This window comes from Nyctibius grandis, chromosome 4 (genome assembly GCF_013368605.1).
Source record: "Nyctibius grandis isolate bNycGra1 chromosome 4, bNycGra1.pri, whole genome shotgun sequence".
Classification (NCBI taxonomy): Eukaryota; Metazoa; Chordata; class Aves; order Nyctibiiformes; family Nyctibiidae; genus Nyctibius; species Nyctibius grandis.
The window spans coordinates 35,480,723-35,505,795 of record NC_090661.1 but is presented as its reverse complement, the minus strand read 5'-3'; the positions used below and the strand labels follow the sequence as shown (position 1 = coordinate 35,505,795).

General features: G+C 44.4%; 1 protein-coding gene across 7 annotated transcripts in view; it reads right to left on the bottom strand.

Moving 5' to 3' along the window:
• Positions 1-348: 348 nt before the first annotated feature.
• The window catches only part of BMF (Bcl2 modifying factor), a 39,585-nt gene continuing 14,860 nt past the window's right edge, over positions 349-25,073 (bottom strand). For 2 of the 7 annotated variants that reach the window (XM_068399603.1, XM_068399606.1), the window contains exon 4: positions 20,451-22,365. In XM_068399603.1, coding sequence (XP_068255704.1) covers positions 22,264-22,365 — 102 coding nt within the window. In that variant the 3' untranslated portion in view covers positions 20,451-22,263. Of the gene's footprint in view, positions 1,311-13,564; positions 13,741-20,450; positions 22,366-25,073 lie in introns of those variants that run through there. The other 5 variants (XR_011048068.1, XR_011048069.1, XM_068399602.1 and 2 more) reach the window with 4 other exon arrangements.

The following is a 25,073-nucleotide window of genomic DNA, read 5'->3' as shown; positions in this document are numbered from 1 at the left end:
CACTCTTCCTGAGGGCTCATACTAACGCCTGCTGGCTCTATCAGAGGAAGGTAGCCCAGTGCTGTCAGTGAAGGGCCCCCATATATATTTTCTATACCAGCTCATTTCGGTCCAGATTAGTGAATTTTCCATGCCTGGGGCTGGTATTCCCCAGTGGTTTATTTGGAGTAGCATGCGAATCCTAGAGGATGTCTAATCTTATGTTGACCACTGGGCCTCATTTGTGTATTTTATTAGTTAATTTTTAAACACTGACCTAGAGCTCTGGATCCATTTTAAAATAATCCAAATTATAAATAAACAGACTGCCTAGCATGGGCTTGGAACAATAAATCAGGAGAAAAACAATTAAACACAACAGAAAAAAATTGGTCTTGAGAGAAAACAGACACTGAAAGAAGAAAAGGCACACCAACATATATTCTAGAGGGAGAGGCAGAAATAGTACAAGACTGAAAGAAAAAGAATGAAAGGTAAAGAAACTTCACATGCTTTTAAAAAAAAAGAAGGATTGCATTCAGGCAATAAATAACACAGCATTAGCACGAACATCTCTGTTAGGCTTAATTACAACAGATTCATCTTAATGAAAAGTCAATCCTCTAAGCAGCTCTTAATGTTCACCTTCACTGCTTGTACCTGCTAACTGAGCCTGCATGTAACAAGAAGAGCCTGCACACGTATCACATTAAAGATTACACGCAGCTGAGCTCAACCCTCCCGTCTGGGGTGGTGAAGGCAGCCCCACAGTGGAAGGTGACCTGGGGAGCTAGGGGAGCTGAGTGGCCACAGAGGGGAGCAGGGGGGCATGCTGCTCTCCCGTGCAAGTAGCCCAGGCTGTTTGCTGCAGTTGGGGGAGGGAAAAAGCAAGGGTGGCTTCTCACACGGCCGGCTGATCTTTATTACCTCCGAGTTTGGTGACACAGGCGAGGGTATTTTGTTCTCACTTGAGGAAACATGCTTAGCAGTGCAGTGGGTGATAGCAATTTATTGCCACTGTGGCCCATTCACTCATGGACCTGAAATGTCATACCTACACGCAGTCTGTTTATTCTGGTATCGTCTCTCTGGCAGCAGCCAACATTTCTTTTTCCAGAAGATGCAAGAAATCTTCTGCAGTAATCTGTCCTGGGGAAAACTGCTTCTCTCTTGCCAATAGCAAGAGTTTGATTTATGTTCTTCATATCGCATCTCTTCTTTAATTTAATGTTGAAAGTCAATGTTCTCACACAGAACCATCTAGCTTCGTTTATTCATTCTTGGACGCAGTGATGTGGCAGTGAGTCTGACTGATTAATTACATACTGCATCTGAAAAATAAAGGCAATGCTTAGATGGCCCAGCATACCACTGGACCAGCAGCAGAATGGTGAAAATGGCCTGCCACCGCAGCACCGAAGGGAGCAAAGTCACCACCATCCCTCCTGAGACACATACAGTCACCGCAGATCTGCAGACACAATGCCAAACTCTTGGCATTTTGCTAGACCAGTTGGGTCAGAAAGCACAGAACATCCCTCGTGTCTGCACCAGGACTGGCATTTTCAAAGCATCCATCAAGCTCCTTGTAAAAGAGCACAGAGGACTAGCTTTTCCTCTTGAGTGAGGCGTGCTTGGTGTACACTGCTGCTGCAGTAAGACCAGGAGGGGGCTTTGTGGCTGTGTTGGTCTATAATCCACTAAATTTATGAATCCTGTGATTTAAGTGGGCTACAGCACTGTGTCTTCCTTCAGTTTTCTATCCCTTCCCCTCTCACAGGCAGAAAGGCTGACACATACAGCTGCGCTAAGCTCCAAGGAAGAGTCCAACTCTTGAGAGACCCACAGCAGCTCCAGCACACCCTGCCCCAAAGCTCCAGGCTTGCATCAGGGAACGGTTTAAATCTTCACAGGGCACACACTGGTTACAGCCCATAACATGCAGACTTCTCCCCAGAACCCTAAAACAAGTAATCCTTCCCCTTGATAGCACAATATGTAGACCTTGGTGAGAGTAGTGAGCACCACCAGCATTTCCCCACCTCCGCAGAACAAGCTCCGAGCTGGGCTCAGGAAGGAGAAGGGGGTCCAGGACCCTATCCCAGCAGTTCATAAGCTTGTCCTGTGAATCACAGAGCTTTTCTGTACACTGGTCCCACAGGTACATGTGCTCTGAAGCATGTTCCTCTCTTCCTGACTCATTTTCCTAACCTTCCTGCATGGGCTGGTGGGTTTACCTGGCCCAGGCTCATCTCCGTGCCTTCCACCAGCAGCACCTCTGAGCCTTCCCTCTGCAGTCAGGGGTTTCCCCAGCTTCCTGCGAAGGAGCAGCTTGCTTCTCCCAGCTTTGGCTAAGCAAACCGACATCCCGGGGTGTTGCCAGTTGTCAGAATGGCCATTTCAGGAGAACACACTCTACTGAGCATTAGATCACACCTGACAGGGACATGAAGCAGTCAAGGCCAGCAAACAGAGGGGTTTGCCCATATCCTGGGCACTCCATGAGACGACACTTGCCCCCTCCACTCACTCCTCAGCAAGCAGAGGAATCCCCAGTGGGACAAAGATGGGCACCTCCTGGTCCCCAGCCTCTTCTCACAGGGTGGAGGTGGTGTTTAAGGTTGGGGAAACAACACCCCAGTAGTGGGTAAGGGATCACTAGGAGCTAGACGACTTGATTTGGATGATAGGAACAAAACCAAAGTGCCAAAGCTTCAATTTAAGTATTCCAGCTGAACCCCATAAATTAGATGGGCTGAATCCTGAGTTAAATACCATTTGTAAAACACTTTGGGATCCCTCCTGCCTTTCAGTGAGCTGCATGGTATGGCTGGCTTTCTCAAATGTTTAACCAACAGGACTGATTGATAGGAGCAAACATCCAAAGATTTGCTCACGTGCTGTCTGCAGTTGTGAGGCTACCAAAGCACTCGGCAGGCTGAAGGGCAAAAGAAAGGGATGAACTGTGTGTACAGTGCATTCATGGTTGCTTCCTTATGGGAAGAAGTGACCTGCCTGTCCCAGCACAGTGAAGCATCTTGGAGCATAATATCCTGAAGCACGAATAGCAGCGATTCGCATCAAGGAGTGCTTTCCACCATAGCCACAGGGATATTTATGTCTGACTAAATATCCCTGAACCCCACCATACAATGCATTCAGCACATTAAATAATTACAAAGGGAGGCTTGAAGCAAATGTTCTCAGACACCACAGGTATGCCTACACTGCAACCTAAAGGCATGACCAAAGACTTTGTAGCTGGGCAAGAGCTAGCTTTAATTACCTAGCTCAGGTACTGATAATGTAGCACAGATTAGCTGCTCAAATATTTAGTTTTCTCGGGCCAGTTTTCCTTCCTAGGCTGTCTCACATCGCTATGGGTAGACTGCTAGTTCTGGTAGACCCTGCCTGAATGCGCTGTACTCCACCAGCTTCCTTAAACAGAAAGGCTGCTCAGCCTTTCTCTTCTAGATCAATGATTGGAATCTGGTATACTGTGAGAATGAGTACAAAGCAATCCCGAAGTCCCACCACGCCACCAAGCTCTTCCCATTATCCCTTTCTTTCCTGAGTACACTCCATAAGAACCTTGGGTGAAGTTTCGTGAAAGGCAACAACAGGCAGGCTGCCCTCTCCAGTCCTTGGCCTTGTGGATAATTTGATGTCTCTGCCTCTGGCGTGATGCACCTGATGCCTTCCATGCGTGCTGCATGTATGGCCAGCACATTGTCTGCAGGTGTCTGTGTGGGCTAAGGGGTTTTGGGCTCAGCACATCTGGCTGAATGCATTGTGGAAGCAGCTCTTGCACAAGGACCTGGGTGTTGTGGGTGGCAAGGGCAGAGGGTGCAGCTCTGCAGTGGGACCGTCGGTGAGGAAAAAACTGCTGCTTCAGCATTCACAGACCAGACCAGAGTAATAAATAACTACTATAAAGGGTTGAACTGGGGACTCCAAGTACCTGTAACATGATAATGTTTGGAAACAAACGGCCTCTGGAAGCACTGAGTAAACAGATCAGAAGGTTCGGTGACTTCACGTATTGCAGACTAAATTACACAGAATGCAGAGGAGCCAGATACCACTCCTTGCAGACAACCAAACAAAGGCCAACATGGCAGCACAAGCTTCACGCTAGTAGGGATCCAACACCAGGCCTTTCACAGCAGCCTCTGAGCACCTGCTATTGCTTTGTTATCTTCTTCGATGAAAGGATCAGGGCTTATTTTTTCTGTATTTCCAGCTACCTTTCCTGAGGATCCAACTGCCTCAGTTTTCTTGCACAGGCAGCGAGAAGCAGTTATTTGCTGGGTCAGCTTTAGATCCCTGGCTTCTCTATGAATCTCTCACTGGGCTGCTTCTATTCTCAAAGAGCCTTCTAAATAACATATACAGTTTCAAGCCAAAAGGGAATTATGCTGTCCAGGCAGCTGTGGTTTATTTGTGTCAAGGTGGGGGCACTAATGTGTATTTGGCCATTCAGAATCACAATTCTTTCAACGTCTTCTAAATCTCAGCTTCATCATTCCTACAGAAACAGTGTCTGGTAACTATTCCAACACCTTAACTATTAAATTGCTGGAATTGGTTTCCTCTTTCCCTGCCTTTGTGTATGCATTTTTTTTTCTCCCAACAGGTTAAAAACAAAGCATGCACATAATTTCCTGCCCCAGGATCAATATGACAAGACTTACCATTTTCAGGCAGTGGAGAACTTTGATGTTAAAATGTTGGGTGCAAAATTATATCTTTGAAAAGTCGATGTTTCTATGCTTCTATCATTTCTCCAACTAATATTTCCTTCTGTTCTCTAAATTTTCTTTCCTTTAAGATTTCATTTTGTGGCCCTGCCAAGCTCTCTATATTTTCTTAAATTCTCATTTCCTCTGGCATGTGTTTCTTGCTTATAGTTACAGTAACTAAAAAAAAAAAAAAAAAGAAGAAAAAGAAAAAAAAGATTTTGCACTGAGCCCAATTTCCAGTCTGTAATCTTCTTTTTTAATATTGCTTTACCACCCTCTTTATTCTCATGTTTCTGGTTGCTGCAAATTTACCTGCTAGGTTTGGAAACTATTAATTCACTTCGTTTTCAGAACTGTTCAAAAAGAACTAAAGAAGCAGCATCCTGGTCTGATGCCTTTTATAAATTTCTGCTTGCTGTGCAAAGGCTTAATCTGTGCTTTGTTCTTGCTGGTTACTCAGGGTGCTGCATCTCTTCCTTCTTACCCCTCACTGTTTTTCACAGCACCAGCATTTTTGTGTTACTCTGTCTCTTACTTCCTTCCACCCTCCCCAAAATAAATAGGGGTGTGTGTGTGTGTGTCATCAATACTTAAGGCTAATTCCTGCAGTGATGCCGAGCTTTCTGGGAGAACCCATCACCACCCATCTCAGTGCTGAATGAGGTATTCAGTGCACCAGGTTAGACAGAAAGGTGTTTTGTGACTCAAGATTTTTCTGGGGCTACCTGAGTATTCCCTGCTTATGCAGGAAATGGCAGAAAAACAGTATTAGGAAAAAAGCAATGACAGTGGCACTCCTTTCTTATGGAGCGTTAACACCGTGAATGAGGTGAATGACCAAAGATTTAATTTATAATAGTTCCAGGAGCAGCAATTTCCCTCAAAACACTTTCTGAAGTATTCTGAATCTTCACAATACTATGAAGAAATAAATATTTTTCAGCCATTATTTACAGAGATAAAGTAAGTCATCAAGATGTTATTGCCCCAACTTTCAAAACAACAAGTACATACTTTGTGCATGGAGTTCTCCATGTGCTTACCATAATTGCAGACTTAATCGCAGTACAGATATACACACGCACAGGGGAGGCATGGTCAGGGACACTCCCATTGCCCTGAAAACGCTGCGCCTGTGCCAGCGGCGGAGCTGGACAGGGCCTCACTAATGTAATCTACAGCCAGGACTTGTAGAAGAAGACTGTCACTTCAAACACACTTCAAGCACACTCTGCTCTGTCAGCGTGCAGGGAAGAACAGTGGCAAGATGACACTGTTTTCCTAGGAAGAGTAAGAGGAGGAACTGGCTGCACGCAGATTACCTGTGACAGAGCTGAGAGGACACCTTCAAAGGGGAGCAGGGAGACGAGCAATAGGAGGAGAAACAGGAGATCATCTTTTTTACACTTCATCTAAAATTGCAACTCTCCCCCTCCTTTAACATTAAAAAAGTCTGGCATCCACCACACACTTCCTTCACAGAAGGCAGCTTTCCCTCCCCGATGCCCTGTTGCGAGGTCCCACCATGAAAGGTATCAAACCACTGAGACAACACAGGGAAACTCAGATCTGGGGCACAGAAAGGCAGAAGAATTGGAACTGGTTGAGCAAGCAACCAGGATGAACTGAAAGGCTGGTTTTCTAGGACCATCCAGAGTGCCTGGGAAGATAAGAAGCAGGCAATGACCAAGGTGTAAATGCAGAGACCTCAGTACAAGAGAGAGCAGGTGGCAAGAGACTGTGGAGTGCCACAGGCAAAATGAGACCTTGCTGCCCATTTGAAACCAAAGTGTGCAAGGAACACCCCTTTGCTCCTGATATCTCTTCGATGTACATCACAGCTTGTTCTAGCAACTGAAACTTCCGAGCCTGCTGGCTTTCAGCTGTTGTGCTTGCAGTCCTGGTGGGAGGAGTGGTGGTCTTAAAGCCTGCTCCAGGCTTGTTTACTTTCTGTCAGAAAGAGCTGCTTCTGTTAGGAAAGTCTCTCCCCACCAGCCATCACAAGTATTTTCAGTAAGCTTTTCTGATCAAGAAATATTAGGAAACAGATGCAAAAGCCAGAGGTAAATAAAACCACTCTACCTAAAAGCAAAGGACATTCATTTTTGTCTCCATTTTAATATCTTTTGCTCTGGTGACGAAGGAGCTGTTTCTGTTTTCAATTTTACACGTACTTATCTTGCTAACTTGAACTGTTGCAGAGAGAAGGAGATGATAAGATCCCAGCTGGGAATTACTTAGCAATAGCATCTCCTTTCAGAGACAAAGCAGGAAATCCCTTTAGGGTTGGGTTAGAAAAAGGTGGTAAAGCATAAAGAGAAGGCAAACATACTCAGCAAAGACCCTGAAGGTGAATCCTCCTTGGCTGCAAGCCTACAACACAAAGCTGTGCTCTGATGAAATCTGTTACTTTATGAGGGTGGTACCTTTAAATGTTTCTGAGTCAAACATCCTCAAGCCATTTTCTTCTAACTTTGTGATTTTTCTGTATATATTCAATGCACTGCAAAGAAGGACCAAAATCCCAGTATGTAAGAGACTTGTGAGGGCTCTTACAAGGAGATCTCGGGAGACACCACTGGGAGCTGTGGTGAACTCTCCTGGGCAGAAATGGTGGCTCTTGCAGGAAGAGTTGTTGTGACTACACAGAGCTCTTCCTGAGAAGACCAGGTTTCTGGTATATTCAGAGATCTTGATGGGGAGTGAAAGCTTTTGATAACTCTATAGGAACTTGGCGTCCGTGCGTTTTTCTCTCTCTCTCTGGATAAAGTCTTGGCAGCCACTCCGAGTCTATTTTAAACAAAGCCAGTGATTTCTGGAGAGATGGAAAACACGTGAAGGGCACAATGAAAAACAAGCAGAAAACCTGACTGCAGGACAGAGGGAAACAAGAGTGATAAAGAACACTGCTTCCTCCTCCTCCGGCAGGCAGGGCGAAGCCCCCTTCACCGCACACCACCGCGTCAGGGCTTCTCACTATGCTGCCGTCGCAGGTCCTGCTCAAAACTCAAGAGAAGGAGTTTTGAGCTGATCTCCTGAACTTTTCCCTGCTGATCTCCCCTCCCCTTGCTGGTGACCTACGCTGCATGTCCCTTGTCCTGAGCACCCAGATGCTGCTGGCGGCAGGAGATGGCAGTCGTGGCAGGAAAAGGGAGCAGGAGACAAACAGCAATGCAAAGGCTATGTTCATTACAAAAGCTCTGGTACCCAAAAAAAAAAAAAGTTATCTACAAAGAATGTAATTATGGCCAAAGCCATACATCTGACCTAGGGCCAAGAAAGAGCTGTTTATAACTGTCAGTACGTAGAGAGATGAACCTGTAATTTATGTGCGCTGAAACATTATAATTTTTGATCCAGAAGCCTCCTTTCCTGTTCAAAAGCTTGGTAACTAAGCCTTGGTCACTTGGATCATGTGCAATATCCATGCAAATCCTTTCACTAAGCTCAATTTAAAACATTACGTATGTGTATAGTGCAACCAGTGGGACATATCTTGGCTCAGTGACCTGTCCTGGGCTGCATCCCTCCTGCCCGTGACCTGAAGTGCTTCCCAGGGCCGTGCACCGGGGAATTCCAACAGGCCAATAACACAGACAAGCAACTAGTATGGCCTCACATCTGTCTTTAGGTCCTGCCTACACAATCCATATGATCAACTGCCTCCGTTGCTTCCCGTATGCACAGAAGATTGCTATTACATGCTGGGTAGTCTCTGTTTGCACTGTAACCTCTCTGGGACAGGGAGGCTATCTTTGCTTTGTTTTGGAAGGCACCCAACTTGCTCTCAAGCATTCAACAAGCAGTCAAGAAATGATTCAGATGGAGAAGCAAAAACATAACTTGCCTGGGCTTGACAGCATTTCTTTATCAGTTCCCTGTTCAAATCAACTGTAGCGACTGGAAGGTGAAATGTCTGGAAGGTGTTTAGTAGCTCCCAAAAGCTGTTGCTGTTTTGTTATTTTGGTGCAATTCTTTCAGGAGATGTCCACAATACAAAAAAAAAAAGTATCACATCTGCTACTGGTTGGTATCCTTAGAAGCCATCCCAAAAGACAGATCAAGGATTGAATAAGTATGAAAACTTCGGAGAAAGGATTAGATGAAGGATAAGATATATTAGGTTTGGCAACACTATAACCTACCACAAATTTAAAATTGTGAGTCAGACTCAAAAAAACCCCAAACAAAACCTACACTAAAAAACAAAACTAGAAAATGCTTTAGAAATCCTTTTTTTTCTTTTTTTTTGTCCTGCCTTTCCGTTTCCAGTTCTACCTGCCCACTCCTAGGGTCCCTGTCAGTTTGCTAACATTGCCAACTCCAAAATGTCTAGCAAGTGAGACAGCTTTGTTGAAAGCTGAACATCAGAAATCTTCTTGCTATTCTTGGCTCTGTGAGCAGATTGTGGTCTAGTGGTTACCAGCATCATGGCCAGCTGAAACACACCCATGTTTGGGTCATCTGCAAGACATGAACCATGGATGTCTGGTTGCAACAGCATGAATTTCCAACCTTAGGGCTAACACATCAGATGCTAACACAGAAGTAGGAACAAAGTCAAATTGCTTCATGAAGTTCTCTTGCAGAAGGGTGACAACAAGGATTGTCGAAGCTCCTATTTTGGGATTTCCTTTTAAAAGGCTACATAGCAAGTAGCTGATATGTAGTTCTGTGAATTAGAGCGCTGAGTCCCATTCCAAGCTGTGCTCCAAGTGTTCTCAAGTGTGCTGGTTTTGGCTGGGATAGAGTTAATTTTCTTCATAGTAGCTAGTATCGGGCTAAGTTTTAGATTTGTGCTGGAAACAGTGTCGATAGCACAGGGATGTTTTCGCTATTGCTGAGCCGTGCTTACACGGAGTCAAGGCCTTTTCTGCTTCTCACACCACCCCACCAGTGAGGAGGATGGGGGCGCACAAGAAGCTGGGAGGGGACACAGCTGGGACAGCTGACCCCAACTGACCAAAGGGATATTCCACACCATATGGTGTCATGCTCAGCATATAAAGTTGGGGGAAGAAGAAGGAAGGGGGGGACATTCAGAGTGATGGTGTTTGTCTTCCCAAGTAACCGTTAAGCATGATGGAGCCCTGCTGTCCTGGGGATGGCTGAACACCTGCCTGCCCATGGGAAGTAGTGAAGGAATTCCCTGTTTTGCTTTGCTCGTGTGCGCGGCTTTTGCTTTACCTGTTAAGCTGTCTTTATCTCAAGCCACGAGTTTTCTCACTTTTACCTTTCCAATTCTCTCCTCCATCCCACTGTGGGGGAGTGAGCGAGTGGCTGTGGGGGACTTAGCTGCTGGCTGGGGTTAAACCACAACATCAAGTGTCCTAGCTGCAAGTGGACCATTAACCCTCCAAAGCCTTAATATATGGCTCAGCATGCTGAAAGACATCTCGGTCAGCACAGGTACTGTAACTGAAACTACAGATGACAAGGGTCTGCCTAGGCCAACCGCTTTTAATATTTTTTTCCCCCTGAACTGTCAGGAGGTAAAAATTGTATCATCATCATGGAAATTCCTGCAGCAAAGGACAAAACCACACTCTTTATGACAGCTGACAACATTGGGGTAGGACAAGGAGGTTCGTGCTTGAGCTGTCTGTACTGTGTTTACCTGAAGATAAACAGAAGTTTCTGAACTTTCCACTGAGATTCCCACTCATGATTAGATTAAAAAAAATGGTACCAAAAAGGTAGGGCACCTTTCCGTATGTGTTTTAAGGGCACAGATTCTAAAATGAGCAAGTGATGACCCATTTTTAAACCCACTTAGGGCATGCCTTTACTCTATATAGAGCACACATTCCTCTACCTCCTCTGGTAAACGTACAGAAAAGTGTTGAGCCTTTCAGTAGAGCCAATTAATCACTAGTTGGCAAGATGAAGAAGTGCTCTGGACAAGTACCAACTCAAAAAAAATGAGACATTAGAAACCGTATCGTATTGCAGACAAAGGAGTGCAATGCACAGAAGTAACATCCCATTATAAAACTATGTCTGTTCTGAGATTAACAAAATGCACTACTGTATTTTGGGCAGTGATGAGTAAGTAGAAGCACAAAGACAAAGGGAAGTTAACATCCTAACTTTGAACTTGGCAACACCCAACTGTTGGGTGCCTAGCCACTCCATCAGCTCCACCACTCTGAACCAGGCACCTGAGCTGCCCCTCAGGCAACCTAAGAAGCAGTAGATGCCTAAGAGTGGAGGTGACTCAGGCTGGTGTCCTCAGCTGGGAGACAGCTGGGGGGACCACTGAGGCACAAAGAAAATAAGGAGAGCATATCCACTCTGATAAAGTGCCAAATAGGTTGACTGACACCAAGCACCTTTAACTAAAGATCACAACGCAGTGGGCTATCAGGAATTGCAAGCTACATCTACCATGTCAAGGAGAGACCTGCTGTAGATGGGGGCTGTGGTGACCCCCCTCTGAGGGAGACTCACCCAAGCCAACTTCATGAGCAGCTGGTGCAAAGCCAGGTGCTCTGCTTTGGTTCTTCTTTTCTAAAGGGCAAGTGAACTACTGCAGTGGGAGTGAGGATGGTTTTGTTTCTGTGGGTGACGCTACCTGAAGGAAAAGTGCCTAGTTCATGTGGAGGCATAAGGACCACATAATGTCAGCTCCAAATAACAGCTTACATCATAAAACATGTATTTTTCTGATAAATCCCTGATTGATTGATTGATTAAGTATTTATTCATGTTTGGGCACAACTTGAGGCACTGTTTGGTTTCCCCAGTTATCTGCTCCCAAGAAGCATGACTCATGATTGTACAGGGAAGGAAATGAAGGGACATGCTTTACTACATCCGACTTTGCAGCAACGAATGTCATGTTGTTGTTACAGTGTGACCCCAGGCAGGGATATTGCCATGCAGGGACACAACCGTGGCAGCTGGACCGGCGGTACTTGGGCAGTGGAGCCAGGTCGCTGCTCCCAGGTAAGCAGCTCCCAGGAGGTATGTGCCAAACCATCCTGCTGGACCCTCGGCCCCGAATCCCACAGGCTGCTGGCCCCACTGCCATAGCCAGTGCTGAGCACCTCCGAAAGCCTGAAAAATATCCTGGGTTAATACACTTTGTTTTCCATTTTCAGACCCTCACCGAAGTCTTTCGTGGTACCAGGGAGAAAGAGGACAAGGGCAGCAGTGAAAGGGCTGGGTGGTAACACTAACTAAGCCTTGCTGTGCCGCACCGTGCCGGCTCCAGGGATATAGGCTTGCACCGAGGGGGAAGGCAGAGCTTTCCCCGAAAGCTGGCTGCAAGTACATTGAAGTCAGCAGGAGCTTTTGCCAAGGAGTTCAGTGAGCTCTGGGGTGCATTAGTTACAGAAATTACTTTGGTAAGGTTTCCTTGCAAAGTGACACAAGGACGTACAAGTAGGGTATTGGAATATAATTAAGAGAGAAAGAAGTTAGGATGGATATTAGGGAAAACCTTTTGTCAGTGAGATTTATTAGTAGGTACAGCAGTCTCCCGAGGGAAACAGCAGAAAGGCATTCACTTGGGATATTTAAAATTAGACTAATGAATGTGCCAGCAAATGTTCTATGGGGAGCGTGCTCACACTGACAGGCAAAATGAGCTCCGTGACCTCGTCCTGTCGGAGGAGGGCTGTGTGTGAGCGCCGAGGAGACCAAGCGAGCTGGCTGCTGGCTGCGGAGCCCCGGGCTTCCCTGCGTGAAGGGGAGTGGTGTGGGGAGTGCTGGCAAGCTGCTGCCCCAGTGCTGGAAATGATGGGTAGGGTTGCAGGTGAGACCCATCAGGAAGACTCTGAAATTCTGTTTATAATAACAGCATCTCAGCACCTTCTTGCCAAATGATGAAAGGGAAGGGGGAGTGCAGCAGGTGACCATGGGTGTGGGGGGCTGTCAGAGCAGCCACTCTCCCCCAGGACTGCTCTGCCTCCAGCAGCACCTGCTGAGACCTGGCCAGGAGAGCAGCAGCCCCTCATGGAGAACTGTGCCTTGCTCCCAGCACGCTCTTCAGCCGGTTGTGCTTGCAGAGAAGTAAACCTCGCTCCAGCCTGACAGACTCTTTCAGCCACCTGCAAAACAGTTGTCCCACACTGTGAATTAACAGTGTTCCTGCCCCTTTGCCTTGTGTTCCTAAACCTGTTACTGCTCACCCCGTTTCCTACAGGCTGGTGGTCTCCTTAGGAAGAGCCATCCTCTTAGTCGTGGCAGTAAGGCTGGTAGCAAAGGTGTCCAAGAATGGGAATTTCTCAGAGGTGTGGGTGACCCTGCTGTTCTACACTTACTGCCGGCACTGTGGAGAGCCATGGACCAGGCCGATCACCATGATCAACCCCGAAATGTTAACATAAGCCCCACTCCCCTACCTGTGCCCTTGCTGTCTCGGATTGAGTTGGAGTGTCCCAACACCACAGTGGACTGCTACAACAAATCATCTACAGTAATTTAAAAACATGGTGAAGTAAAATTATTGTAACAAGCCATTTCTTTACAGATTCCATTAACTTATCCCAGCTATTTATTTCTGTTGAAATTTTTGCAAAAACTCATAGTGTTATAAGAAGTCAGGCCTCATTGTCCTCTTATTAAGAGCTAACTGTCCCCATGAAAACATAAGTTTCATGACTGTTGCTGTCGTGATTTGAGCAGCAGACGTAAACAGGGTCATCTCCAGCCATAGTGGGTGGATGTTTAGTTTATAGCATTGAGGTTAAGAGTGAAAGCGTGTGACTAAGAGCAGAAAACAGAGAAGCCTTTGTATACATCAAGAGCCCTGAGGCAAAACACAGAGAAGGAGAATGCTGACACAGACTTTAATGGAGAAAGAAAGGAGTCTATTATGAACGGTACAGAGAACATAATTCATTTAAGAGAAATCAAGATTGAAAGGACTTACAGAGGGGAATATGAATACTGATGTCAATGCGTCACACTTGGTGGTTTGTTGTCGGACTCTGTATGTCTGTTAGGGTACCAAGCATCATATCAGGTGGAAGACAACTCGCTGCCAGAAATAATTGTCCACTCTGTTAGATTCCTGTTGGAAACAGGTTTCTTTCAGTTCCAGCCTTTCAACAGGAACCAGTGATATGCACAACGAAGGAACTGCAGCTCTTGCATTTTAACACTAATTTCCCCAAACTGTCAAAAATTGCTTTTGGGACACTTTTTCCTTCCCAAACCCCATCTCTCCATAAATAGAAAGGGAGGGGGGCAAAAGGAGGAAATGGGGCTGGATTATTTCTGAATTACTCTGGTATGAGAACAGAAGGTGAAACTGGTTAGTAGAGGTGCTTCCAAGCTTGCATATACATTGCAGAGACTAAGGACTGGCACATTTACTGAACCGTAAAACAATGTTATAGGTGCTTGAAAAATATTCCCCAATCCATATACTATAGTGGCTTCTAAACTTCAGCAGCCAGAGCCATGAAAATAGAGTGCTTTGTGCAGTAGCTTGCGCAACCAAAGAACTTTCTCGTCCTCAGAGTGCTTTATTATTTTTAACGAGACAGGCTGAGCACTTCTTCATAAACATTTTTTTCCTTGAAGCAGCAATCCTACTTAAACTTTTTACCTTGTCCCTACAGCATACCGCTAGGAAGTTAATAACAAAACTCATTTTCCCTTAAAGTGCTAGTCATGTTAGTACAGAAAGTGAGGGACACATTGTGATTGCCATGAAAGGGGCCATGGCTGGAAATAAATTGAAAGTGCCCTGTTAGTATGCAGGCTTAGTATTTTAAGATGAAAGCTTTTCTGAAGTACATTTTCTAGGATATCCAGTTTCTTTCAAACTACAAAAAAAAAAAAGGTATTAATGTCTGTGGTAATAGGAATGTTCCAGCCTGTAGTGTTTGGTCCTGATGCCCAACCCTGACAATGTTTCCATGCACCCTGAGTCTACTTTGCCACGGCCGGGTGACAGACAGCAGGTCATGACAGAGCCAAACCAAAGAGCCAAGATTAATCCAGGAGATCTCAGAGGAAGGGAGGCCTTACAAAGGCACATACATCTGTGCACTTGCCTTTGCTTTGAGCAAGGTGCAACCCATCCCGCTGCTTTGGCAAATGCTTCTGGGGTAGTATTACAAACCATTCAGTTTTAAAAGCCATTCTTCTCTTTGATACAAGAATTATTAAAGCTTTTAAGAGTGAGAGTTTAATTAACAGTGAGAATTTAACCACATGAGAATGAGGAAATTCAGAGCCAACCCTCCCATCTAAGTCAATCTCACTTCTGTCCCCTCGTATCAGTGTGTTACAACAGGCTCTTTTCATGGTCACATGAGGCTGGCTAGTGGACACACTTCTCACTAGATCTAATACAATGAAAAGAAAAACTGTCTTTTTCCCCCTGTGGTCTTAGATGCACATGTGGCTTTTCATACCACACACATCATGTGTTCTTGGAATGAAAGGCCCTTTTGTAACATGCACACACCAGTGGAGGCAACTTAACATCGTGTAGGATTGTTAACTAAAGCCTCCCATGAACACTGTACCAGCAGCATCGCACTGGCAGAGGAATGTGGTTGAAGGAATTTGACCAGCTATATTATAAATGATCTGCGATACACCACCACTTCTGTTCCACCCAGGTTAACTACCATTACTTAATGGAGGTAGTTTTTCCCTATACGAACATAGTAAAACTTAAGGACCGGTCTGATGATTACCAAAACACATGTCTTGATTACCAAAACACATGTCTTGCTGTCGCTTGGGATGGCCAAGACATTCTCATGTCTGTGTTTGAGGGAGTCATTACCACTTTGCAAGCCCTCTCAAAGCCACAGTCACCATCCTCTGCTGCCTTTATATCAGAAGACCAGTGAGATCCATATTTCCCTAGCAGGATTCCCAAGCAATGAATCTTTATCCTCAAGGCCTGAGTGCCTTTGAATGTACTTGCGTAGGCAGTAGGTAAGCAGCCATCAACCGAAGGTCACATCTTGCAAATTTGGAGGATGCATCCCATGTATGTCTTAAGAGATCTTCCTGATTTGAAGCAGTAAGTTAACCGTGCAGCTCCAAGTAGTAGCAGTTCTCTGTCCAAGCGTGGGAATATACCTCCTTGAAAGACTATTTCATAAATTAAATTATGCCCAAGGAAAGTAGTCCAATCTGGAACGAAAAACTTGTCTGTGTTGCAGGGCCTGGTATTAGGCTGCACGTAAAAGGATCTACCAAAGTTGAACAACCCAAACTGTATCACTGATTTGGGTAACTCCAGAATGGGCCAGCTGTGTAAATGCCCTTCATCCCTTAAAAAATAAAACAAAGAACGCAGGCAAAGAATTTAACAATTTTATTAAAAATTGTACCAGTTATTAGAAAAAAAAAATCCAAGTATTAAAGTATTAAAAAGCACCAAAGAAAGAAAGCACAAAGCAAATATACTGCACAGATACAAAAAAAAAAGGAGCTCTGCCCAGTCACCATTGGTACAGGCAGGAGTCCTGGAGGCACACAACCAGGATAAACAAAATGCTACATTCTCACTGGGTCTCAGTCCATGGCAAAGAAGGTGTGTGCACTTCAGGACTAATTCAGACAAAAATCTTGCAGGAGAGCATTGGGTTTACTTTACAGCAGGACAGTATCATATTCTGGTGAATATCAGAACTCATGGGGAAACCCTCCATTGAGGGAAAGTTTATGAAGTACATCATTGCAAGTTCTAGCTCATCTTACCCTTTTTGTTTTCCAGATGAAGGACTCTGAAGTTTTAAAAAAGAAAAGAAAAAGTATCCCACCAAAGTAGAAAAGTCATGGAGGAAGGGGAGGAGAAAATGTGAATCCACACTTCACAGTACTCTCATCAGTGAATTTTACCTAGAAACATGGGAGGCTGTACTACATACTGTTGAAGAGAACAGAAGAAGAAATACGTGATCAGTTTTACCAAAAAAACCCAACAGTCTAGATACCCAAACTCAAATTTTGTGGCAGGATTTTCAAATGCACCCCGTGGAAGCAGACATACAAATTCCTTGGGCTGTTTTGAAATTTCCCTTTTACAAGCCTAATTTCTGACATTTATTTAAGGAGATAGATACTGACAATGTCTTCTTTCCATCATACCAGTCTTTCCCCCTTTTGTCATCAAATCTTCCTTTCAGAATACTCTGATCAAAACTGGAGTTGAAAAATCTGTGACGATGCTCTCCTGGAGCTCTGTCCACAAATCAGGGAGACTCCTTTAGATTTAAGAATAACTTTATACATGCAAAATTTCCATAATAGATTTTAAAAACAGTTTAAGAATCTACCCCTCCCACCCCTCCGTTCCCCAAAGGCAGCAAAGAGTCTGAAGACAGAACTGAAACATGGCTTTAAAAAACAGCCCACAGCCATGAGGTTTCGCTTCCCAGAAACCAACTTCCAGCATGGGATTCGCAGGAAGAGACCCTCCTTTCTGTGGCTAAGGGGGAAGGTGAGGCACGTGGAAGAAAGAAGGGGTAGGGGATGTCAGACTGCATTCAGTTTAAGAACACATACGCACACACACGCAACGCACATGCACACAATTACATTCCAGTGCATTTGATGTGTTTGGTCTTTTCTGCTTTTCCTGGTGGAGAAGAACTGAGCTGTGTAACACCTGTGTGAACACGTGCAAACCAAAGAAACAGAGACCACTGAAGTCTTTAGGAACTGTAAAAGATTGTCCTAGGATCTTTTATCAATTCCTTGAGGTATTTCTTCTTGCTAAAACAATCAAAGGCAACAGGCAGGCATTTTTGCAAATGATCACAAATGCCAGTTTGAAAGACGGATTCTTTTGAAGGACGTTATTAAAAACCTTTGCTGTCAAATTATGCTAATACTCGATAGCGCTTGGTCCGTGTGCAGAGCTCCCATGACTATGAACGGGCATTCCATGGTCCTTTTACATATAAACTTGCAGTAAATATTGCTGGTAAAACAAGGCAAGACCTCCACATATCTGCATTCTTGTTTGATCCTAGCACATATGCTGAGTGCTCTCCCTGTTTTTCCCTTTGAAAATACCCTCAATAGCACACCATTCAGCATGTCACAGTCTCACCATTCCCACAGCTTCATCAGAGATATGGGTCAGGACCAGCAGTAGAAGGGTGGAATTCATTCTAGAGTTGATGGAGTCACATTGCAGCAACTGCCTCAAGTAATTTTGCTTTTTCTTAAAAAAAACCAACCCTTCTCCCTAGTCTACTAACAGGCAGAACGTGCAGTTTCCCAGCAGAGTGCCGAGACCCACACTGACTGAAGTTCAACCTTAGGTACAGCTCCAGTGACTTCTATGGAGCAACTCCAGGACTGTAGCAACCTCACATACACACATCACCTGTACCTTTAATCCAGGCTTGAGGGGACAAAGTAAACAGCCAGTAGAAAGAAAGATGTCTTTGCAATCACCCTTTCTACATCAAGAAGGACTGGGTTCCTTGCTTCTAGTCCCTTGTTGATACACAGCTCCAAAGCAAAGGCTGATAAGGAGGTTTCTTTCAGGACTCCTCTAATGAGAGTTCAGCCAACATTTAATAACAACTAGCTATTTAAACTGAGATATGTGATCAGTTATGCAGGAATTCAGTGCTACCAGGGATTATCAGCACCTTGGGAGAAGGCTGCAGTCCCACACACAGATCCAACCGCAACCCCTTCCATGCAAATTCATCCTCTCCCCTGCCTTTGTTGTATCCTATTTAAGGCAGTTTGCAGCTATCCCTGGGCAGTCACTTCGTGATTACTGGCTCAGCTTTCAAGAACTGCAGGAAACAAAAGTAAAACTAAATATTCCCTACTAGCACCAGGCTTGCTGGATCCAGGAACAGACAGGTTACAAGATATGACGGTAGTGAGACACTGGAACAGGCTACCCAGAGAAGTTGTGACTGCCCCCCTCCCTGGCAGTGTTTAAGGCCAGATTGGATGAGGCTTTGGGCAACCTGATCTAGTGGAAAGGTGTCCCTGCCCGTGGCAGGGGGGTTGGAACTAGATGATCTTTAAGGTCCTTTCCAACCCAAACCATTCTATGATTCTATGATTCTATATTTGAAAGGGCAGGAAGTTGGGAAGGGATAGGAAGAACTCCATCCCTCAAGGAAACAGCTGAGGGCTGAAGCTGTTTTGGAGATCCGGGGAAGGCAAGCAAGATACTTCAAGGCTGCTGGTACCATCAGCAGCAGCTCAAGCTCTTCTTAAGAACTGCTCATTAAAAATAAGAATTTGTTTTAGGAGAAAGATCTGACTGTTCTTTCTAAATTGTTAGACTGTAGTTTTACAGCACAGAGAGAAACAGTGTCCCATTCCTGTCACCAAGACAAACTAATATCTAAAAACCCGAGCATACTCCTTCACCAACAGGACTTCAAACCATGTTCCTTGGAACTGTTTCCCCAATCAATCGACATATGTCTGTGGCCAAACTGCAATAGCTGCTCTGCAGGGAAGATCTCCTCAGTGCGTGCTTAAGGGGCCTTACTAACATGGAATGGGTGACAAATACATGGGTGCTGTGCATCTGTGTATTTGTTGATAAAAGTGTGAAATCTTCCCACTATTTCCTCAAGTAGGTGAGAGTGTATAAGTATGAAGTAGCTGCTTTTCTCTAAGTGAATAACCAGCCTGCCCCTCCGAATCTACACGCAGCAAAATAAGACTTTGGGGTTGACAGAGCATATTTCCTTTCTCCAAGATATGCAGATATGGAATATAATTAAAATATATTATCAGTGGTTGTAAATCTCTGGCACCAGTAACCAACACGCATATTGCAGGAAGTCGGCCTTTGTCTCGCATTAGCTCTATGTCTCCAATGAAGTATTGTTGTTCAAGGAGATTTTAACTTGAGACCCTGGCATGACCAATTTTGATAAGTCTGTTGTTACAGTGGGAAATGTGGACTGGCAAAGATGTGTCTTTCCCTGAGCCAAATGACTGTATTGAGGCAGGCAGCCTGACTGAGGAACAGTTTCAGATACTTGTTTCTCCAAGTTAAGAAGAGTCTTACCCTAGCTAAACTGGTTGGGTCGCAACACCAGAAAGCGCCAGTACCAGACCTATCTTTCCACCTTACACATCCACAGAACAGGCCTTATTGGCCTGTTCAGCAGTCAAGTCAAGGCAGAGGGGAAGGGGAAAGCTCACGATGGTTTTTAAGTGTTAGATGCACTTGCTGAATTTTTCATAGTTTGCAGTGCTGTTATGATGTAGCTTTGACTGTTCCTGATAAAGGGGTCCTGGCAACCAGTGGGAAAACACAAGCATCACATCCTAAAGCATCACATCCTAGAGCATCCCATGCAGGCATGCAGCACTGCTGCATTGCTTCCTGGGCCTCAGCACTTCCACTCCTGCCTCTTTAAGAGCTTCTGATTTAAGAGTCTTCTCCTTAACATCCAGCTTCTCAGAGGTCCCCGGTTCAGTCTATGCTTGCACTACCCCTCAGGCTTTCCTTCCCATTTAAGTCCTCGCTCTTCAATGACCAGCGCTTACTCCAAGCAGACTGTGCAAAGCAAGGTACGGAAAGCCTCATCTCTGTCAACATGGGCAGAGAATGGCTTCCCATACTGCTGCAGCACAGTCAGCAATAGCTATCACTTGTATCCCTCTGGGTAACTCTGTAGTGCACATGCTTAAAGAAACAACACAAAACCAAAAACAATCCCCCCTCCTAAAAAAACCTCCCACCCTCCCTCTCCGTAAACCCTCCCCCTCCAAAATATTACTTGAGATTAATTTATATGAATTATTAACCATCATGGACAAACATATTACTCTAGCTCTAGCTAGAAAAATAACATAAGAGAAAAAAAAGCTTTTCTCACATAAACTCTCCTTATGTTGAAAGAGAGTGGCTGTGAATATATGAAAGTGAAAAAGGTTTGGGGATCTCTTTCAGGGAGCTAAAGCACATTTTGCCACAGTAGAGCAGGATGCAAATCAAGAGAATGGGGCTGGGAGAGAGGGAGAAAGTCCAACTTTAACTGTGTTCAGCAAATTGTTACCAGACACTACAGTGCAATGATGAGATTATACAAATACCAGAGAAAGCATGAATTAGGGAAGGATATGCAGAGAGGGGTGGAGGAGAAAGCGTATGTGCAAGTAAACTACTCTTCCCGTACAGTAATGCTTATTTTTCTGAGTGGACCAAGAGCAGAATAATTCCTCAACACCTGAAGCTGATGTTTGCAACAGGACTGAAGAGCAATTTTCTGGACAGCTCTTCCTCACGCTGGTTGTATCATTTGAGACCTACAACAAGGTGCAGTGGCAATATGGAAATGGTCTGAAGAAAATAAAGTTTGTATTGCTTTCCTGTTCATGTTTTACCCTAGTTGTCACTGGGTTTGCGAAGTAATGATATTTAAGGCTACAGAGAAGTACCCATTGATATTTAAGGCTACTTCCTTTTGGTAGGGTTATTTCCCTGTGCTGGTCCAATAGTGTCAGTCATATGGACAAACTTCTGAGTGCATACAAACTGGGAACTGTTAGAAGATCTCCCTTGAAGTACTATTACTGCTGCTAGTCAATATATGCTTACAGCAGCCTCCAAACATTACATACTAGAGTAACAGACAGACTGCCTGTACAGTGTGCATGTCAGACTAGTTGCTAATTAATTTCCCTGTCAAATCATGAAGCAAAACTATCGGATGCCTGGGACTTAAGCGTTCCTGACCAACCACATTATAGTAAGAGAAAAGAAAAGCAAAACAAAATAAACACCCATCATAAAACTAATAAAAACATATACATTAGCATTGTAGAAGAACGATGTTTGTGTTGTATTCCATGGTTTTTGGCTTCATGCTGGCTCACGGGCACTGCAAATGCTGAACTGGAAGCAAACTGGCAGAAACTAAAAGCCACCTGCAACCCCAAGAAGGTTTAATTTTAAGGCTGTTCTACTGAAATGATTTTGTCTATTGATGGCAATGACAAAGAACAACTTCATATGAGAGCGCTGCAACTGGTGCCCAATGGAAAGACTGAAGAGATCAGATTTCTTTCTGATTTTCTCTCACACAGGGTGCAAGGAAACAAACAGCAACCCATGCAAAAAACATGTACCCTGATGGATATAAGCTACTTGAATGTTTTCATTGCTAAAAAGAAGTTTCTTAGTGGAAGAATCGAGCATCTCTGCTCTGGAGGATACACAAAATATGTTTAGAGTCATCAATCCCAGACATCATTTTTAACTAGCAGCCAAAATGACACTCCTGCACTCTATCATTGACTAACACACAGGGCAGAGGAAGCCGTTAGTCTAACACCTGCCTCCCTTGCACAGAGGTCACTGGCGCGGGGAACCAGCAGCAAGCTTTACCAAACACACCCACATTCTGGCTTTCCTTCGACAGTGTTGGACAAGAGCTCCCTGCCTCGCGAGGCAGGCAGCAGCAAAGAAGAGTCCGTAAAAACCCCCAAACTTGAAGACGAGTATCAGAAATTCAGAGTCCTCACATCCGGCCGGCGGTGTGCAACGTCTCGCCCCCGAAACAGTGTTTGTTCAGTGCTCCCTGCAGACTGGATGCGGCCTGAAACAGGCGGGCAAAGCTCACCTCTGCCCAGTGTGGTTCCTGTTCACCTCCGCGTTTAAGGCCAAGTTGTGTAGGAAGAGAAAAAGCTGCCACCACACTTGATTTCTGTTCTGCTGATGCTGTAGAGGAGAACAGTTGAAGCAAGGTTATTTATATTTCTAAAATTGCAACATACCACTTCTCTTTTCCAATAACAACTCAGTTACACTTTTCAAGAGCAGACACTTTAATCCCATCAGCATAACAAGGGGGTGCAGCAAGGGATGAGGGGAGAGAGGGAAATGATAAGTTCTCCAGAAATAATTGTAGCTCTTACATTACAAAAAGAAAAGAGCAGACCCTTTATGCATTGTGCACAAGAGGATTAAACTTTTTTTTTGCTTGTAGGATTTTGCAGAGTTTAGCCAAGTGCTGTTTTTAATCAGATTGGCTTCTGAGCCTTTCAAAAGCCCCAGCTGCATGAACAAACAACCTTTTTTTTTAAAAAAAAAAAAGCCCCCCTTCACCCCAAAAGTAAAAAAAAAGAAAAAATATAACTGGTGATCCATCTGTAAGTGATTTGACACCGTGAAGGTCAAAGGGTTAATCTTCAATTTAAACCACACTGCTGAGACAGCAAAACTCTGATTTCATCTAGTACAAGAAAACACATTCGTGCACACACACACTCCCCCATCCTCCCCCCACCACATTTTCCTTCCCAGCATCTCCAAGATAATACTGCCCTTTTTATAGCCACTTTTGACAGTAAGCCATAAATAATCAGCCTTGGAGCCCTTTCCTACTGACTGGAGCCAATTAAACCTTAAGCAAGAACATACTTGAAAACACACAAAAAACCAAAACCAAGAGGTTATTTCAGGTCCCATTGTCAAGGAAGAAACATGGCAGTTGAGTTTCAGGGGGACACCAGACTATATAATGCAGCTTTGGGGCAGTGACACTGTTCTTTCTTTTGTTATATGTAATCACCTCTGCAAAAGAGGCTCCGATTAGACCCCCACCTTCCCATAGTTTAATGGCATCTCATACAAACAGGTGGGTTTCTCTTTACATTGCCCAGCCTGGGATAATATTTCACCTCAATAACCGACCCTCTATTAGAAGTCAGTCTTTGTTTTCTCATCCAGAATTCCATATTTTCTAAGCAGGACTGATCATTTCTGGAAAACAAAACAAACCAGCCCCAATCTCCCCCCCTCCCAATCCCCAGCAGACAAGGAAACAGAAGACTGGCTTCCAACAACCTTTGCTTCAGTACACAGGAGTTCATAAAAGAGCATTGAAGCACATTATACGAACAAGATGTTTCAACTCTGATTAGCCCAACAGGGCAGAACAACATGGTTGCAAGGCATTCTTTATGTAATCACAAATAAGAGAGAGTTGCAACCAGAGTTGGTGTACTGAAGATGTGTCAATAGACAGCTCTTCAAAGCCCTCCCAGATAGTCATTAAATTATGTTCGTATTTCAGCATGAGTAGATCTGTGCCATTTGAATCACAAGTACACGCAAAACAGGCTTCAGAAAACCTGTGTTCATCTTGCATCTTAGCAGTGGGTCATTCTTCTTACCCTCAAGACTTAACAGTTGCCTTCTGGATTTAGAAGAGTTCACTCAGATCCCATCATACATTTCAACACCACTGTGTTTGGAGCATAACCCACAGACAGCGACTCTAGAGCCTGGTGTCATTTATTTCAAAGTAACCAGCCCATACTGATTGTCCAGACACCGCTAGGTTTACAGGTGAAAACAATCTTTTATAAACTACCCCCTAGAGACGGGTTACAAAAACCTAATTTGGTCCCAAAAAGCAAGATGCTTTCTGTTTTATTACTCGCCTTCTCAGTTTGACCAGGTTTGTCCTTCCTCATCAAACTCCAGAGATGCTTCTCACCCTCCTCCATGGAGCCACACTCCCAAAGCTGCTCGAACATACATGTGGAACCACAACGTCCCTATGACATCTAGATACCATGTTTTTATCACACTATTACAGCTTAAGCGGACTGCTGCTTAAACAGAAATTTTCAGGTAGCGTGTCAATGAAGAGGCGTGCAAACACAATGCCGCCTTCTGTGGTTTCCACAAGTAGGGAACTATGGCAGGACAGCATGGTGGACAAACATACTATAGATGCTCTGAAGACATGCTTCAGCAGATTATTTTATTTTATTGGTAGCCAAGAGGGTAAAGAAGTGTCTTACAGGGACTTACTATAGGAAGTGCAAAAGGATGTTCTAAAATTGGTATCGAAATCCTAAACTTGAAATATATCTCAGCTTCACTGGTGGATCCTCTTTAATAGAAACTCTCATGGAATTTCATAAAGCAAGTTAATTTGGAGGCAGGCGAGAGGAGGTGTGCTGATCTGGCATGTGCAATTTCAACTATTCCACACTGTCAGGAGGACAAACATATGTAAGAATCCCCATATTAACGTCCCTAACGCTTCACGTAGGAGGCCGCTTTGCATTTCTCACACACCATAACAGGTTTCTAAATATTCTGTCTCTTCGTTAAGTTTTACATGACACCTCTGAAGAAAAGGACTACTTGTTCTTTGCAGTGATAGGTAAAGGAGGCCATGCTCAGGGAAAAACAGTGGAAGGACTGAGCTCATTCTCCTCCCTTCTTTTTGAAGGGAGGAAGCTTTTCGAGGAAGATATTGGGTTTTGGGTGTATTTGGTAAATCAGGGTTACAGACCTGCTAGGGAACCAGTGGGATGTGGTATCACAAATACTGAGAAAAACACTAATTTGTTTTTTTTTAGTTTATATTCTACTGTGTTTATTTCACTGCCTCTTGAAGCCACTTTTTT